The sequence below is a fragment of the Eptatretus burgeri genome, chromosome 4 (assembly GCF_056783735.1).
Source record: "Eptatretus burgeri isolate ZD-2024b chromosome 4, Ebu_testis_v1, whole genome shotgun sequence".
In the NCBI taxonomy this organism is placed as follows: Eukaryota; Metazoa; Chordata; class Myxini; order Myxiniformes; family Myxinidae; genus Eptatretus; species Eptatretus burgeri.
The window spans coordinates 10,564,246-10,582,049 of record NC_140964.1 but is presented as its reverse complement, the minus strand read 5'-3'; the positions used below and the strand labels follow the sequence as shown (position 1 = coordinate 10,582,049).

The 17,804-nt window shown below is 31.2% G+C and overlaps 1 protein-coding gene across 1 annotated transcript in view; it reads left to right on the top strand.

The window, feature by feature from the left end:
- Nucleotides 1–17,804, top strand: part of SARM1 (sterile alpha and TIR motif containing 1) — a 112,113-nt gene that overhangs the window by 50,918 nt on the left and 43,391 nt on the right. Inside the window, exon 4 of the mRNA XM_085876907.1 lies at nucleotides 17,041–17,132. Coding sequence (XP_085733033.1) covers nucleotides 17,041–17,132 — 92 coding nt within the window. The remainder of the gene's footprint in view (nucleotides 1–17,040; nucleotides 17,133–17,804) is intronic.

Here is a 17,804-nt window from a genome sequence, read left to right as displayed (position 1 = left end):
TATTTGTTTCCCTCACGAGTGTTTGTTTTAATCATCTCTTTGTTCACCTCATGAGGTGTTTGTATAAATCATCTATATTTGTTTCCCTCAGGAGTGTTTGTATAAAGTGTCTATATTTGTTTCCCTCACGAGTGTTTGTATAAATCATCTCTATTTGTTTACCTCACGAGGTGTTTGTATAAATCATCTATATTTGTTTCCCTCAGGAGTGTTTTTATAAAGTATCTATATTTGTTTATCTCACGAGTGTTTGTATAAAGCATCTATATTTGTTTATCTCACAAGTGTTTGTATAAAGTATCTATATTTGTTTATCTCACAAGTGTTTGTATAAAGTATCTATATTTCTTTATCTCATGAGTGTTTGTATAAAGTATCTATATTTGTTTACCGCACGAGTGTTTTTATAAAGTATCTATATTTGTTTATCTCAGGAGTGTTTGTATAAAGCATCTATATTTGTTTATCTCACAAGTGTTTGTATAAAGTGTCTATATTTGTTTACCGCACGAGTGTTTTTATAAAGTATCTATATTTGTTTATCTCACGAGTGTTTGTATAAAGCATCTATATTTGTTTATCTCACAAGTGTTTGTATAAAGTGTCTATATTTGTTTACCGCACGAGTGTTTTTATAAAGTATTTATATTTGTTTACCTCACGGGTGTTTGTATAAAATATCTATATTTGTTTACCGCACGAGTGTTTTTATAAAGTATCTATATTTGTTTCCCTCAGGAGTGTTTGTATAAAGTATCTATATTTGTTTCCCTCAGGAGTTTTTGCATAAAGTGTCTATATTTGTTTCCCTCACGAGTGTTTGTATAAATCATCTATATTTGTTTCCCTCAGGAGTGTTTGTATAAAGCATCTATATTTGTTTACCGCACGAGTGTTTTTATAAAGTATCTATATTTGTTTATCTCACGAGTGTTTGTATAAAGTATCTATATTTGTTTATCTCACAAGTGTTTGTATAAAGTATCTATATTTGTTTATCTCATGAGTGTTTTTATAAAATGTTTATATTTATTTATCTCTGGAGTGTTTTTATAAAGTATCTATATTTGTTTCCCTCACGAGTGTTTTTATAAAGTGTCTTTATTTGTTTATCTCACGAGTGTGTGTATAAAGTGTCTTTATTTGTTTCCCTCACGAGTGTTTGTATAAATCATCTCTTTGTTCACCTCATGAGGTGTTTGTATAAATCATCTATATTTGTTTCCCTCAGGAGTGTTTGTATAAAGTGTCTATATTTGTTTCCCTCACGAGTGTTTGTATAAATCATCTCTATTTGTTTACCTCACGAGGTGTTTGTATAAATCATCTATATTTGTTTCCCTCAGGAGTGTTTTTATAAAGTATCTATATTTGTTTATCTCACGAGTGTTTGTATAAAGCATCTATATTTGTTTATCTCACAAGTGTTTGTATAAAGTGTCTATATTTGTTTACCGCACGAGTGTTTTTATAAAGTATTTATATTTGTTTACCTCACGAGTGTTTGTATAAAATATCTATATTTGTTTACCTCACGAGTGTTTGTATAAAATATCTATATTTGTTTATCTCATGAGTGTTTGTATAAAGTATCTATATTTGTTTACCGCACGAGTGTTTTTATAAAGTATCTATATTTGTTTATCTCAGGAGTGTTTGTATAAAGCATCTATATTTGTTTATCTCACGAGTGCTTGTATAAAGCATCTATATTTGTTTATCTCACAAGTGTTTGTATAAAGTGTCTATATTTGTTTACCGCACGAGTGTTTTTATAAAGTATTTATATTTGTTTACCTCACGAGTGTTTGTATAAAATATCTATATTTGTTTACCTCACGAGTGTTTGTATAAAATATCTATATTTGTTTATCTCATGAGTGTTTGTATAAAGTATCTATATTTGTTTCCCTCAGGAGTGTTTGTATAAAGTATCTATATTTGTTTCCCTCAGGAGTGTTTGTATAAAGTGTCTATATTTGTTTCCCTCACGAGTGTTTGTATAAATCATCTCTATTTGTTTACCTCACGAGGTGTTTGTATAAATCATCTATATTTGTTTCCCTCAGGAGTGTTTGTATAAAGCATCTATATTTGTTTACCGCACGAGTGTTTTTATAAAGTATCTATATTTGTTTATCTCACGAGTGTTTGCATAAAGTATCTATATTTGTTTATCTCACAAGTGTTTGTATAAAGTGTCTATATTTGTTTATCTCACGAGTGTTTGTATAAAGTATCTATATTTGTTTATCTCACAAGTGTTTGTATAAAGTGTCTATATTTGTTTACCGCACGAGTGTTTTTATAAAGTATTTAAATTTGTTTACCTCACGAGTGTTTGTATAAAATATCTATGTTTGTTTACCTCACGAGTGTTTGTATAAAATATCTATGTTTGTATAAAGTATCTATATTTGTTTTCCTCACGAGTGTTTTTACAAAGTATCTAAATTTGTTTACCTCACGAGTGTTTGTATAAAATATCGATGTTTGTTTATCTCATGAGTGTTTGTATAAAGTATCTATATTTGTTTACTGCACGAGTGTTTTTATAAAGTATCTATATTTGTTTATCTCACGAGTGTTTGTTTAAAGTATCTATATTTGTTTACCGCACGAGTGTTTTTATAAAGTATCTATATTTGTTTTCCTCATGAGTGTTTGTATAAGTATCTATATTTGTTTTCCTCACGAGTGTTTGTAGAAAGTGTCTATATTTGTTTATCTCACGAATGTTTTTATAAAGTGTCTATATTTGTTTACCTCACGATTGTTTGTATAAAATATCTATATTTGTTTACGTCACGAGTGTTTGTGTAAAGTGGAAATATTTGTTTCTCTCACGAGTGTTTGTATAAAGTGTCTATATTTGTTTTCCTCACGAGTGTTTTTATAAAGTATCTATATTTGTTTATCTCACGAGTGTTTGTATAAGGTATCTATATTTGTTTACTTCACGAGTGTTTGTATAAAATGTCTATATTTGTTTTCCTCACGAGTGTTTTTATAAAGTATCTATATTTGTTGACCTCATGAGTGTTTGTATAATGTGTCTATATTTGTTTATCTCACGAGTGTTTGTATAAAGTATCTATATTTGTTTACCGCACGAGTGTTTTATAAAGTATCTATATTTGTTTATCTCATGAGTGTTTGTATAGAGTGTCTCTATTTGTTTCTCTCACGAATGTTTGTATAAAGTATCTATATTTGTTTACCTCATGAGTGTTTGTATGATGTGTCTATATTTGTTTATCTCACGAGTGTTTGTATAAAGTATCTATATTTGTTTACCTCACGATTGTTTGTATAAAATATCTATATTTGTTTACGTCACGAGTGTTTGTGTAAAGTGGAAATATTTGTTTCTCTCACGAGTGTGTGTATAAAGTATCTATATTTGTTTACCTCATGAGTGTTTGTATAAAGTGTCTATATTTGTTTATCTCACGAGTGTTTGTATAAAGTATCTATATTTGTTTACCTCATGATTGTTTGTATAAAATATCTATATTTGTTTACGTCACGAGTGTTTGTGTAAAGTGGAAATATTTGTTTCTCTCACGAGTGTTTGTATAAAGTATCTATATTTGTTTTCCTCACGTGTGTTTTTATAAAGTATCTATATTTGTTTATCTCACGAGTGTTTGTATAAAGCATCTATATTTGTTTATCTCACAAGTGTTTGTATAAAGTATCTATATTTGTTTATCTCACAAGTGTTTGTATAAAGTATCTATATTTGTTTATCTCATGAGTGTTTGTATAAAGTATCTATATTTGTTTACCGCACGAGTGTTTTTATAAAGTATCTATATTTGTTTATCTCAGGAGTGTTTGTATAAAGCATCTATATTTGTTTATCTCACAAGTGTTTGTATAAAGTGTCTATATTTGTTTACCGCACGAGTGTTTTTATAAAGTATCTATATTTGTTTATCTCACGAGTGTTTGTATAAAGCATCTATATTTGTTTATCTCACAAGTGTTTGTATAAAGTGTCTATATTTGTTTACCGCACGAGTGTTTTTATAAAGTATTTATATTTGTTTACCTCACGGGTGTTTGTATAAAATATCTATATTTGTTTACCGCACGAGTGTTTTTATAAAGTATCTATATTTGTTTCCCTCAGGAGTGTTTGTATAAAGTATCTATATTTGTTTCCCTCAGGAGTTTTTGCATAAAGTGTCTATATTTGTTTCCCTCACGAGTGTTTGTATAAATCATCTATATTTGTTTCCCTCAGGAGTGTTTGTATAAAGCATCTATATTTGTTTACCGCACGAGTGTTTTTATAAAGTATCTATATTTGTTTATCTCACGAGTGTTTGTATAAAGTATCTATATTTGTTTATCTCACAAGTGTTTGTATAAAGTATCTATATTTGTTTATCTCATGAGTGTTTTTATAAAATGTTTATATTTATTTATCTCTGGAGTGTTTTTATAAAGTATCTATATTTGTTTCCCTCACGAGTGTTTTTATAAAGTGTCTTTATTTGTTTATCTCACGAGTGTGTGTATAAAGTGTCTTTATTTGTTTCCCTCACGAGTGTTTGTATAAATCATCTCTTTGTTCACCTCATGAGGTGTTTGTATAAATCATCTATATTTGTTTCCCTCAGGAGTGTTTGTATAAAGTGTCTATATTTGTTTCCCTCACGAGTGTTTGTATAAATCATCTCTATTTGTTTACCTCACGAGGTGTTTGTATAAATCATCTATATTTGTTTCCCTCAGGAGTGTTTTTATAAAGTATCTATATTTGTTTATCTCACGAGTGTTTGTATAAAGCATCTATATTTGTTTATCTCACAAGTGTTTGTATAAAGTGGCTATATTTGTTTACCGCACGAGTGTTTTTATAAAGTATTTATATTTGTTTACCTCACGAGTGTTTGTATAAAATATCTATATTTGTTTACCTCACGAGTGTTTGTATAAAATATCTATATTTGTTTATCTCATGAGTGTTTGTATAAAGTATCTATATTTGTTTACCGCACGAGTGTTTTTATAAAGTATCTATATTTGTTTATCTCAGGAGTGTTTGTATAAAGCATCTATATTTGTTTATCTCACAAGTGTTTGTATAAAGTGTCTATATTTGTTTAACACACGAGTGTTTGTATAAAGCATCTATATTTGTTTATCTCACAAGTGTTTGTATAAAGTGTCTATATTTGTTTACCGCACGAGTGTTTTTATAAAGTATTTATATTTGTTTACCTCACGAGTGTTTGTATAAAATATCTATATTTGTTTACCTCACGAGTGTTTGTATAAAATATCTATATTTGTTTATCTCATGAGTGTTTGTATAAAGTATCTATATTTGTTTCCCTCAGGAGTGTTTGTATAAAGTATCTATATTTGTTTCCCTGAGGAGTGTTTGTATAAAGTGTCTATATTTGTTTCCCTCACGAGTGTTTGTATAAATCATCTCTATTTGTTTACCTCACGAGGTGTTTGTATAAATCATCTATATTTGTTTCCCTCAGGAGTGTTTGTATAAAGCATCTATATTTGTTTACCGCACGAGTGTTTTAATAAAGTATCTATATTTGTTTATCTCACGAGTGTTTGTATAAAGTATCTATATTTGTTTATCTCACAAGTGTTTGTATAAAGTGTCTATATTTGTTTACCGCACGAGTGTTTTTATAAAGTATTTAAATTTGTTTACCTCACGAGTGTTTGTATAAAATATCTATGTTTGTTTACCTCACGAGTGTTTGTATAAAATATCTATGTTTGTATAAAGTATCTATATTTGTTTTCCTCACGAGTGTTTTTACAAAGTATCTAAATTTGTTTACCTCACGAGTGTTTGTATAAAATATCGATGTTTGTTTATCTCATGAGTGTTTGTATAAAGTATCTATATTTGTTTACTGCACGAGTGTTTTTATAAAGTATCTATATTTGTTTATCTCACGAGTGTTTGTTTAAAGTATCTATATTTGTTTACCGCACGAGTGTTTTTATAAAGTATCTATATTTGTTTTCCTCATGAGTGTTTGTATAAGTATCTATATTTGTTTTCCTCACGAGTGTTTGTAGAAAGTGTCTATATTTGTTTATCTCACGAATGTTTTTATAAAGTGTCTATATTTGTTTACCTCACGATTGTTTGTATAAAATATCTATATTTGTTTACGTCACGAGTGTTTGTGTAAAGTGGAAATATTTGTTTCTCTCACGAGTGTTTGTATAAAGTGTCTATATTTGTTTTCCTCACGAGTGTTTTTATAAAGTATCTATATTTGTTTATCTCACGAGTGTTTGTATAAGGTATCTATATTTGTTTACTTCACGAGTGTTTGTATAAAATGTCTATATTTGTTTTCCTCACGAGTGTTTTTATAAAGTATCTATATTTGTTGACCTCATGAGTGTTTGTATAATGTGTCTATATTTGTTTATCTCACGAGTGTTTGTATAAAGTATCTATATTTGTTTACCGCACGAGTGTTTTATAAAGTATCTATATTTGTTTATCTCATGAGTGTTTGTATAGAGTGTCTCTATTTGTTTCTCTCACGAATGTTTGTATAAAGTATCTATATTTGTTTACCTCATGAGTGTTTGTATGATGTGTCTATATTTGTTTATCTCACGAGTGTTTGTATAAAGTATCTATATTTGTTTACCTCACGATTGTTTGTATAAAATATCTATATTTGTTTACGTCACGAGTGTTTGTGTAAAGTGGAAATATTTGTTTCTCTCACGAGTGTGTGTATAAAGTATCTATATTTGTTTACCTCATGAGTGTTTGTATAAAGTGTCTATATTTGTTTATCTCACGAGTGTTTGTATAAAGTATCTATATTTGTTTACCTCATGATTGTTTGTATAAAATATCTATATTTGTTTACGTCACGAGTGTTTGTGTAAAGTGGAAATATTTGTTTCTCTCACGAGTGTTTGTATAAAGTATCTATATTTGTTTTCCTCACGTGTGTTTTTATAAAGTATCTATATTTGTTTATCTCACGAGTGTTTGTATAAAATGTCTATATTTGTTTTTCTCATGAGTGTTTTTATAAAGTATCTATATTTGTTTTCCTCACGAGTGTTTTTATAAAGTATCTATATTTGTTTACCTCACGAGTCTTTGTATAAAGTGTCTTTATTTGTTTTCCTCACGAGTGTTTGTATAAATCTATATTTGTTTACCTCACAAGTGTTTGTATAAAGTGTCTCTTTTTGTTTACCTCACGAGTGTTTTTATAAAGTATCTATATTTGTTTTCCTCACGAGTGTTTGTATAAAGTATCTATATTTGTTTACCTCACGAGTGTTTGTATAAAGTGTCTATATTTGTTTACCGCATGAGTGTTTTTATAAAGTATCTATATTTGTTTACCTCACGAGTGTTTTTATAAAGTATCTATATTTGTTTCCCTCAGGAGTGTTTGTATAAAGTATCTATATTTGTTTCCCTCAGGAGTGTTTGCATAAAGTGTCTATATTTGTTTCCCTCACGAGTGTTTGTATAAATCATCTCTATTTGTTTACCTCACGAGGTGTTTGTATAAATCATCTATATTTGTTTCCCTCAGGAGTGTTTGTATCAAGCATCTATATTTGTTTACCGCACGAGTGTTTTTATAAAGTATCTATATTTGTTTATCTCACGAGTGTTTGTATAAAGTATCTCTATTTGTTTATCTCACAAGTGTTTGTATAAAGTATCTATATTTGTTTATCTCATGAGTGTTTTTATAAAATGTTTATATTTATTTATCTCTGGAGTGTTTTTATAAAGTATCTATATTTGTTTCCCTCACGAGTGTTTTTATAAAGTGTCTTTATTTGTTTATCTCACGAGTGTGTGTATAAAGTGTCTTTATTTGTTTCCCTCACGAGTGTTTGTATAAATCATCTCTTTGTTCACCTCATGAGGTGTTTGTATAAATCATCTATATTTGTTTCCCTCAGGAGTGTTTGTATAAAGTGTCTATATTTGTTTCCCTCACGAGTGTTTGTATAAATCATCTCTATTTGTTTACCTCACGAGGTGTTTGTATAAATCATCTATATTTGTTTCCCTCAGGAGTGTTTTTATAAAGTATCTATATTTGTTTATCTCACGAGTGTTTGTATAAAGCATCTATATTTGTTTATCTCACAAGTGTTTGTATAAAGTGTCTATATTTGTTTACCGCACGAGTGTTTTTAGAAAGTATTTATATTTGTTTACCTCACGAGTGTTTGTATAAAATATCTATATTTGTTTACCTCACGAGTGTTTGTATAAAATATCTATATTTGTTTATCTCATGAGTGTTTGTATAAAGTATCTATATTTGTTTACCGCACGAGTGTTTTTATAAAGTATCTATATTTGTTTATCTCAGGAGTGTTTGTATAAAGCATCTATATTTGTTTATCTCACAAGTGTTTGTATAAAGTGTCTATATTTGTTTAACGCACGAGTGTTTTTATAAAGTATCTATATTTGTTTATCTCACGAGTGCTTGTATAAAGCATCTATATTTGTTTATCTCACAAGTGTTTGTATAAAGTGTCTATATTTGTTTACCGCACGAGTGTTTTTATAAAGTATTTATATTTGTTTACCTCACGAGTGTTTGTATAAAATATCTATATTTGTTTACCTCACGAGTGTTTGTATAAAATATCTATATTTGTTTATCTCATGAGTGTTTGTATAAAGTATCTATATTTGTTTCCCTCAGGAGTGTTTGTATAAAGTATCTATATTTGTTTCCCTCAGGAGTGTTTGTATAAAGTGTCTATATTTGTTTCCCTCACGAGTGTTTGTATAAATCATCTCTATTTGTTTACCTCACGAGGTGTTTGTATAAATCATCTATATTTGTTTCCCTCAGGAGTGTTTGTATAAAGCATCTATATTTGTTTACCGCACGAGTGTTTTTATAAAGTATCTATATTTGTTTATCTCACGAGTGTTTGCATAAAGTATCTATATTTGTTTATCTCACAAGTGTTTGTATAAAGTGTCTATATTTGTTTATCTCACGAGTGTTTGTATAAAGTATCTATATTTGTTTATCTCACAAGTGTTTGTATAAAGTGTCTATATTTGTTTACCGCACGAGTGTTTTTATAAAGTATTTAAATTTGTTTACCTCACGAGTGTTTGTATAAAATATCTATATTTGTTTACCTCACGAGTGTTTGTATAAAATATCTATGTTTGTATAAAGTATCTATATTTGTTTTCCTCACGAGTGTTTTTATAAAGTATCTATATTTGTTTACCTCACGAGTGTTTGTATAAAATATCGATGTTTGTTTATCTCATGAGTGTTTGTATAAAGTATCTATATTTGTTTACTGCACGAGTGTTTTTATAAAGTATCTATATTTGTTTATCTCACGAGTGTTTGTATAAAGTATCTATATTTGTTTACCGCACGAGTGTTTTTATAAAGTATCTATATATTTGTTTTCCTCACGAGTGTTTGTATAAGTATCTATATTTGTTTTCCTCACGAGTGTTTGTAGAAAGTGTCTATATTTGTTTATCTCACGAATGTTTTTATAAAGTGTCTATATTTGTTTACCTCACGATTGTTTGTATAAAATATCTATATTTGTTTACGTCACGAGTGTTTGTGTAAAGTGGAAATATTTGTTTCTCTCACGAGTGTTTGTATAAAGTGTCTATATTTGTTTTCCTCACGAGTGTTTTTATAAAGTATCTATATTTGTTTATCTCACGAGTGTTTGTATAAGGTATCTATATTTGTTTACTTCACGAGTGTTTGTATAAAATGTCTATATTTGTTTTCCTCACGAGTGTTTTTATAAAGTATCTATATTTGTTGACCTCATGAGTGTTTGTATAATGTGTCTATATTTGTTTATCTCACGAGTGTTTGTATAAAGTATCTATATTTGTTTACCGCACGAGTGTTTTATAAAGTATCTATATTTGTTTATCTCATGAGTGTTTGTATAGAGTGTCTCTATTTGTTTCTCTCACGAATGTTTGTATAAAGTATCTATATTTGTTTACCTCATGAGTGTTTGTATGATGTGTCTATATTTGTTTATCTCACGAGTGTTTGTATAAAGTATCTATATTTGTTTACCTCACGATTGTTTGTATAAAATATCTATATTTGTTTACGTCACGAGTGTTTGTGTAAAGTGGAAATATTTGTTTCTCTCACGAGTGTGTGTATAAAGTATCTATATTTGTTTACCTCATGAGTGTTTGTATAAAGTGTCTATATTTGTTTATCTCACGAGTGTTTGTATAAAGTATCTATATTTGTTTACCTCATGATTGTTTGTATAAAATATCTATATTTGTTTACGTCACGAGTGTTTGTGTAAAGTGGAAATATTTGTTTCTCTCACGAGTGTTTGTATAAAGTATCTATATTTGTTTTCCTCACGTGTGTTTTTATAAAGTATCTATATTTGTTTATCTCACGAGTGTTTGTATAAAATGTCTATATTTGTTTTTCTCATGAGTGTTTTTATAAAGTATCTATATTTGTTTTCCTCACGAGTGTTTTTATAAAGTATCTATATTTGTTTACCTCACGAGTCTTTGTATAAAGTGTCTTTATTTGTTTTCCTCACGAGTGTTTGTATAAATCTATATTTGTTTACCTCACAAGTGTTTGTATAAAGTGTCTCTTTTTGTTTACCTCACGAGTGTTTTTATAAAGTATCTATATTTGTTTTCCTCACGAGTGTTTGTATAAAGTATCTATATTTGTTTACCTCACGAGTGTTTGTATAAAGTGTCTATATTTGTTTACCGCATGAGTGTTTTTATAAAGTATCTATATTTGTTTACCTCACGAGTGTTTTTATAAAGTATCTATATTTGTTTCCCTCAGGAGTGTTTGTATAAAGTATCTATATTTGTTTCCCTCAGGAGTGTTTGCATAAAGTGTCTATATTTGTTTCCCTCACGAGTGTTTGTATAAATCATCTCTATTTGTTTACCTCACGAGGTGTTTGTATAAATCATCTATATTTGTTTCCCTCAGGAGTGTTTGTATCAAGCATCTATATTTGTTTACCGCACGAGTGTTTTTATAAAGTATCTATATTTGTTTATCTCACGAGTGTTTGTATAAAGTATCTATATTTGTTTATCTCACAAGTGTTTGTATAAAGTATCTATATTTGTTTATCTCATGAGTGTTTTTATAAAATGTTTATATTTATTTATCTCTGGAGTGTTTTTATAAAGTATCTATATTTGTTTCCCTCACGAGTGTTTTTATAAAGTGTCTTTATTTGTTTATCTCACGAGTGTTTGTATAAAGTGTCTTTATTTGTTTACCTCACGAGTGTTTGTATAAATCATCTATATTTGTTTACCTCATGAGGTGTTTGTATAAATCATCTATATTTGTTTACCTCAGGAGTGTTTGTATAAAGTGTCTATATTTGTTTCCCTCACGAGTGTTTGTATAAATCATCTCTATTTGTTTACCTCACGAGGTGTTTGTATAAATCATCTATATTCATTTACCTCACGAGTATTTGTATAAAGTCTCTATATTTCTTTATCTCACAAGGGTTTGTATAAACATCTATATTTGTTTATCTCACAAGTTTTTGTATAAAGCGTCTATATTCGTTTACCTCACGAGTTTTGTATAAAGTGTCTATATTTGTTATCCTCACGAGTGTTTGTATGAAGTGTCTATATTTGTTTCCCTCACGAGTGTTTGTATAAAATATCTATATTTGTTTATCTCATGAGTGTTTGTATAAAGTATCTGTATTTGTTTACCTCACGAGTGTTTGTATAAAGTATCTATATTTGTTTATCTCAGGAGTGTTTGTATAAAGCATCTATATTTGTTTATCTCACAAGTGTTTGTATAAAGTGTCTATATTTGTTTACCGCACGAGTGTTTTTATAAAGTATCTATATTTGTTTATCTCACGAGTGTTTGTATAAAGCATCTATATTTGTTTATCTCACAAGTGTTTGTATAAAGTGTCTATATTTGTTTACCGCACGAGTGTTTTTATAAAGTATTTATATTTGTTTACCTCACGAGTGTTTGTATAAAATATCTATATTTGTTTACCTCACGAGTGTTTGTATAAAATATCTATATTTGTTTATCTCATGAGTGTTTGTATAAAGTATCTATATTTGTTTCCCTCAGGAGTGTTTGTATAAAGTATCTATATTTGTTTCCCTCAGGAGTGTTTGTATAAAGTGTCTATATTTGTTTCCCTCACGAGTGTTTGTATAAATCATCTCTATTTGTTTACCTCACGAGGTGTTTGTATAAATCATCTATATTTGTTTCCCTCAGGAGTGTTTGTATAAAGCATCTATATTTGTTTACCGCACGAGTGTTTTTATAAAGTATCTATATTTGTTTATCTCACGAGTGTTTGTATAAAGTATCTATATTTGTTTATCTCACAAGTGTTTGTATAAAGTGTCTATATTTGTTTACCGCACGAGTGTTTTTATAAAGTATTTATATTTGTTTACCTCACGAGTGTTTGTATAAAATATCTATATTTGTTTACCTCACGAGTGTTTGTATAAAATATCTATGTTTGTATAAAGTATCTATATTTGTTTTCCTCACGAGTGTTTTTATAAAGTATCTATATTTGTTTACCTCACGAGTGTTTGTATAAAATATCGATGTTTGTTTATCTCATGAGTGTTTGTATAAAGTATCTATATTTGTTTACTGCACGAGTGTTTTTATAAAGTATCTATATTTGTTTATCTCACGAGTGTTGTGTCAATCATCTATATCATTTTACCTCACGAGTGTTTGTATAGATCTATACTTGTTTACCTCACGAGTGTTTGTATAAAGTATCTATATTTGTTTACCTCACGAGTGTTTGTATAAATCTATATTTGTTTACCTCACAAGTGTTTGTATAAATCTATATTTGTTTTCCTCACGAGTGTTTGTATAAAGTGTCTATATTTGTTTACCTCACGAGTGTTTTTATAAAGTATCTATATTTGTTTACCTCACGAGTGTTTGTATAAATCTATATTTGTTTACATCACGAGTGTTTTTATAAAGTATCTATATTTGTTTTCCTCACGAGTGTTTGTATAAAGTATCTATATTTGTTTACCTCACGAGTGTTTGTATAAAGTGTCTATATTTGTTTTCCTCATGAGTGTTTGTATAAAGTATCTATATTTGTTTACCTCATGAGTGTTTTTATAAAGTATCTATATTTGTTTACCTCACGAGTGTTTGTATAAAGTATCTATATTTGTTTACCTCACGAGTGTTTTTATAAAGTATTTATATTTGTTTACCTCACGAGTGTTTGTATAAATCTATATTTGTTTACCTCACGAGTGTTTGTATAAATCTATATTTGTTTACCTCACGAGTGTTTGTATAAAGTGTCTATATTTGTTTACCTCACGAGTGTTTGTATAAATCTATATTTGTTTACCTCACGAGTGTTTGTATAAAGTATCTATATTTGTTTACCTCACGAGTGTTTTTATAAAGTATCTATATTTGTTTACCTCACGAGTGTTTGTATAAAGAATCTATATTTGTTTACCTCACGAGTGTTTTTATAAAGTATCTGTATTTGTTTACCTCACGAGTGTTTGTATAAAGTATCTATATTTGTTTACCTCACGAGTGTTTGTATAAAGTATCTATATTTGTTTACCTCATGAGTGTTTTTATAAAGTATCTATATTTGTTTACCTCACGAGTGTTTGTATAAAGTATCTATATTTGTTTACCTCACGAGTGTTTGTATAAAGTATCTATATTTGTTTACCTCACGAGTGTTTGTATAAAGTATCTATATTTGTTTACCTCACGAGTGTTTGTATAAAGTATCTATATTTGTTTACCTCACGAGTGTTTGTATAAAGTATCTATATTTGTTTACCTCACGAGTGTTTGTATAAAGTATCTATATTTGTTTACCTCACGAGTGTTTGTATAAAGTATCTATATTTGTTTACCTCACGAGTGTTTGTATAAATCTATATTTGTTTACCCCACGAGTGTTTGTCTAAAGTATCTATATTTGTTTACCTCACGAGTGTTTTTATAAAGTATCTGTATTTGTTTACCTCACGAGTGTTTGTATAAAGTATCTGTATTTGTTTACCTCACGAGTGTTTGTATAAAGTATCTATATTTGTTTACCTCACGAGTGTTTTTATAAAGTATCTATATTTGTTTACCTCACGAGTGTTTGTATAAATCTATATTTGTTTACCTCACGAGTGTTTGTATAAAGTATCTATATTTGTTTACCTCATGAGTGTTTTTATAAAGTATCTATATTTGTTTACCTCACGAGTGTTTGTATAAAGTATCTATATTTGTTTACCTCACGAGTGTTTGTATAAAGTATCTATATTTGTTTACCTCACGAGTGTTTGTATAAAGTATCTATATTTGTTTACCTCACGAGTGTTTGTATAAAGTATCTATATTTGTTTACCTCACGAGTGTTTGTATAAAGTATCTATATTTGTTTACCTCACGAGTGTTTGTATAAAGTATCTATATTTGTTTACCTCACGAGTGTTTGTATAAAGTATCTGTATTTGTTTACCGCATGAGTGTTTTTATAAAGTGTCTATATTTGTTTACCTCACGAGTGTTTGTATAAAGCATCTATATTTGTTTACCTCACGAGTGTTTGTATAAATCTATATTTGTTTACCTCACGAGTGTTGTATCAATCATCTATATCATTTTACCTCACGAGTGTTTGTATAGATCTATATTTGTTTACCTCACGAGTGTTTGTATAAATCTATATTTGTTTACCTCACGAGTGTTTGTATAAATCTATATTTGTTTACCTCACGAGTGTTTTTATAAAGTATCTATATTTGTTTTCCTCACGAGTGTTTGTATAAAGTATCTATATTTGTTTACCTCACGAGTGTTTGTATAAAGTGTCTATATTTGTTTACCGCATGAGTGTTTTTATAAAGTATCTATATTTGTTTACCTCACGAGTGTTTGTATAAAGTATCTATATTTGTTTACCTCACGAGTGTTTGTATAAATCTATATTTGTTTACCTCACGAGTGTTTGTATAAATCTATATTTGTTTTCCTCACGAGTGTTTTTATAAAGTGTCTATATTTGTTTACCTCACGAGTGTTTGTATAAATCTATATTTGTTTACCTCACGAGTGTTTGTATAAATCTATATTTGTTTACCTCACGAGTGTTGTATCAATCATCTATATCATTTTACCTCACGAGTGTTTCTCTTTTGTTTTATTTGTGGAATGGTATTAATTTGTGATTGGAGTGATGAAAATATCGAGAGATTGAGTTTGAAGCAGAACGCAGGGTCACATACAGTAAGTATTTTTTTTTTTGCCCAAATCCTCCACGAACCGGCTGTCCAGCCCTCTCCCGTGCATGGCATGGGTATCTCGCTAATGTGATTATAATAACGGTAACCTCCTAATCTCACCCGAAACCACCAACTGTAAACACATTCAAGTAAAACAGCTGATCCAGGGTGTGTTCCATGACCAATCAGCGAGCTATTGCTTGCCTAGTCAGCCGTTCCTTATCATCTGCTTCATTGTGGTGCTTGCTTAAGTTCTTAAGCCACTTGGTGAGCCCTCTTCAAGCTGATTGGTCATGGAACACACCCCGGCACTTGTGCAAGATGGCCGAGGACCCTTTTCTGGTTATGATGCTTTTGCAATGGAAAAAAGTTAATTTTTGGTGAATTTAGTCAGAGAGTCAGTGAGTAGGTAAGAGAGTCAGTCAGTGAGTAGGTAAGTCAGTCAGTGAGTCTATAAACACCAGTCAGTATCACTTGAACTTGACACACAATTTTGATGAAATTTGGACACAAACTTCATCTTTGATGCCTAACAAAGGTGTATTGACCACATCAAAATCTGCACTCATTCAGGAGGTCTCCAGGGGGGTGGGGCAGTTGACCCCCACCCCACCTCAAAAAAGGTGTTTGCTCTCTTCTCAAAGACTTACACACACAATGTTGATGCTACTTGGTGAAGACGAGACCGTAGGGGAGTGAACCCATGATTTGAATGGTGGAGACAAGACCGTAGGGGAACGAACCCGCTGGATACATGGTGGAGACAAGACTGAGAGGGAGCGAATCTGTGGGTTACACGGTGGAGACGAGACCACGGGGGATCAAACCCCCTGGTTACACGGTGGAGATGAGCCTGTGGGGGAGCAAATCCGTGGGTTACTACACGGTAGAGACAAGATTACAGGGGAACAAATCCGCTGGTTACACGGTGGAGAGGAGACTGCAGGGGAGCAAACCCTTGGGTTACACGGTGGAGACGAGACTGTGGGGGAGTGAACCTGCAGGTTGCACGGTGGAGGTGACACCGTACGGGAACAAACCCGCTGGTTACATAATGGAGATGAGACCATTGGGGAGCGACCCCATGGGTTACATGGTGGAGACGAGACTGTAGGGGAGTGAACCCGTGGGGTACACGGAGGAGACGAGACTGGAGGGGAACAAACACTTTGGTTACACAGTGCAGACGATACCGTAGGGGAACAAACCCGCTGGTTACACAGTGGAGACGAGACCGTAGGGGAGCAACCCCATGGGTAACATGGTGAAGATGAGACCATAGGGGAGTGAACCTGCTGGTTACATGGTGGAGACGAGACCGTAGGGGATGGAACCCGTGGGTTACACTGTGGAGACGAGACTGTAGGGGAGCGAACCCTCAGGTTAAACGGTGGAGACGAGACCATAGGGGAGTGAACCTGCTGGTTACACGGTGGAGACGAGACCATAGGGGAGCACTCGGTTTTCGGTTTTGTTCAGCATTTTTTGTTTTGTTTTGTTTTTCGTTGTTTGTTTTTGTTTTGTTTGTTTTGTTTTGTTTTGCTTTCGAAGCACTCGGTTTTGTTCAGAATTGCTTTGTGGAGCAGAGAGACCAGTACGACGAAAGTGCCCATCGACCAGTCAATAGTGAGTTGTGTACCTGGTGCTATATTGTTTTAAAAATAAATGATCTTCCTGCATACTAATACACTACAAATGTACTGCAGGACCTCAAGGTTGATGGAGATATTCTACTTCTCCTCACGGATAAAGATTTGACAGATGATTTTGGAGTGGTGATGCGAACGACAAGAAAAAGGTAACTTTTCTGACATTGATGCGAAGACAGTGATAATGGTCCATTAAGTGAGCACTTCTACTGCCTGATAGCAATGTAAATCAAATAATCATCTTGATGGATCAATAATAATAGGTCCTGATCTTTATATTTCACTTTAGCGTTTAAAAAGTTCACCAAGTATCAGTGATGTCCTCCATTGGGAATGAACCCCAAGTAAGTTGTCCAAAATCCCTTTGAGAAAGTTTTCAGAATGACCAGGTGCCAGTTCAGCAAGTTGAGAAAGTTTGCAGAAAGAGCAGGGGCTCATTTGGTAAACTGAGAAAGTATGCAGCATGAGCAGGTGTCCATTCGGCAAGCTGTGAAAGATCGCATTTCGAGCAGGGGCCCGTTCGCAAGCTGACAAAGTTTGCAGTCTGGGCAGGGGCCTGTTCTCAAGCTGAGAAAGTTTGCAGTCCGAGCAGGGGCCTGTTCGCCAGCTGAGAAAGTTTGCAGTCTGAGCAGTGGCACGTTCTCAATTTGAGAAAGCTTACACTTTGAGCAGGGGCTCATTCGGCAAGCTGAGCACGTTTGCAGGTTGAGCAGGGGCTCGTTCTCAAGCTGAGAAAGTTTACAGTTTCAGCAGGTATCCATTTGGCGAGCTGTGAAAGTTCACATTTTGAGCAGGTTCCCATTAGCCAGCTCAGAATGTTT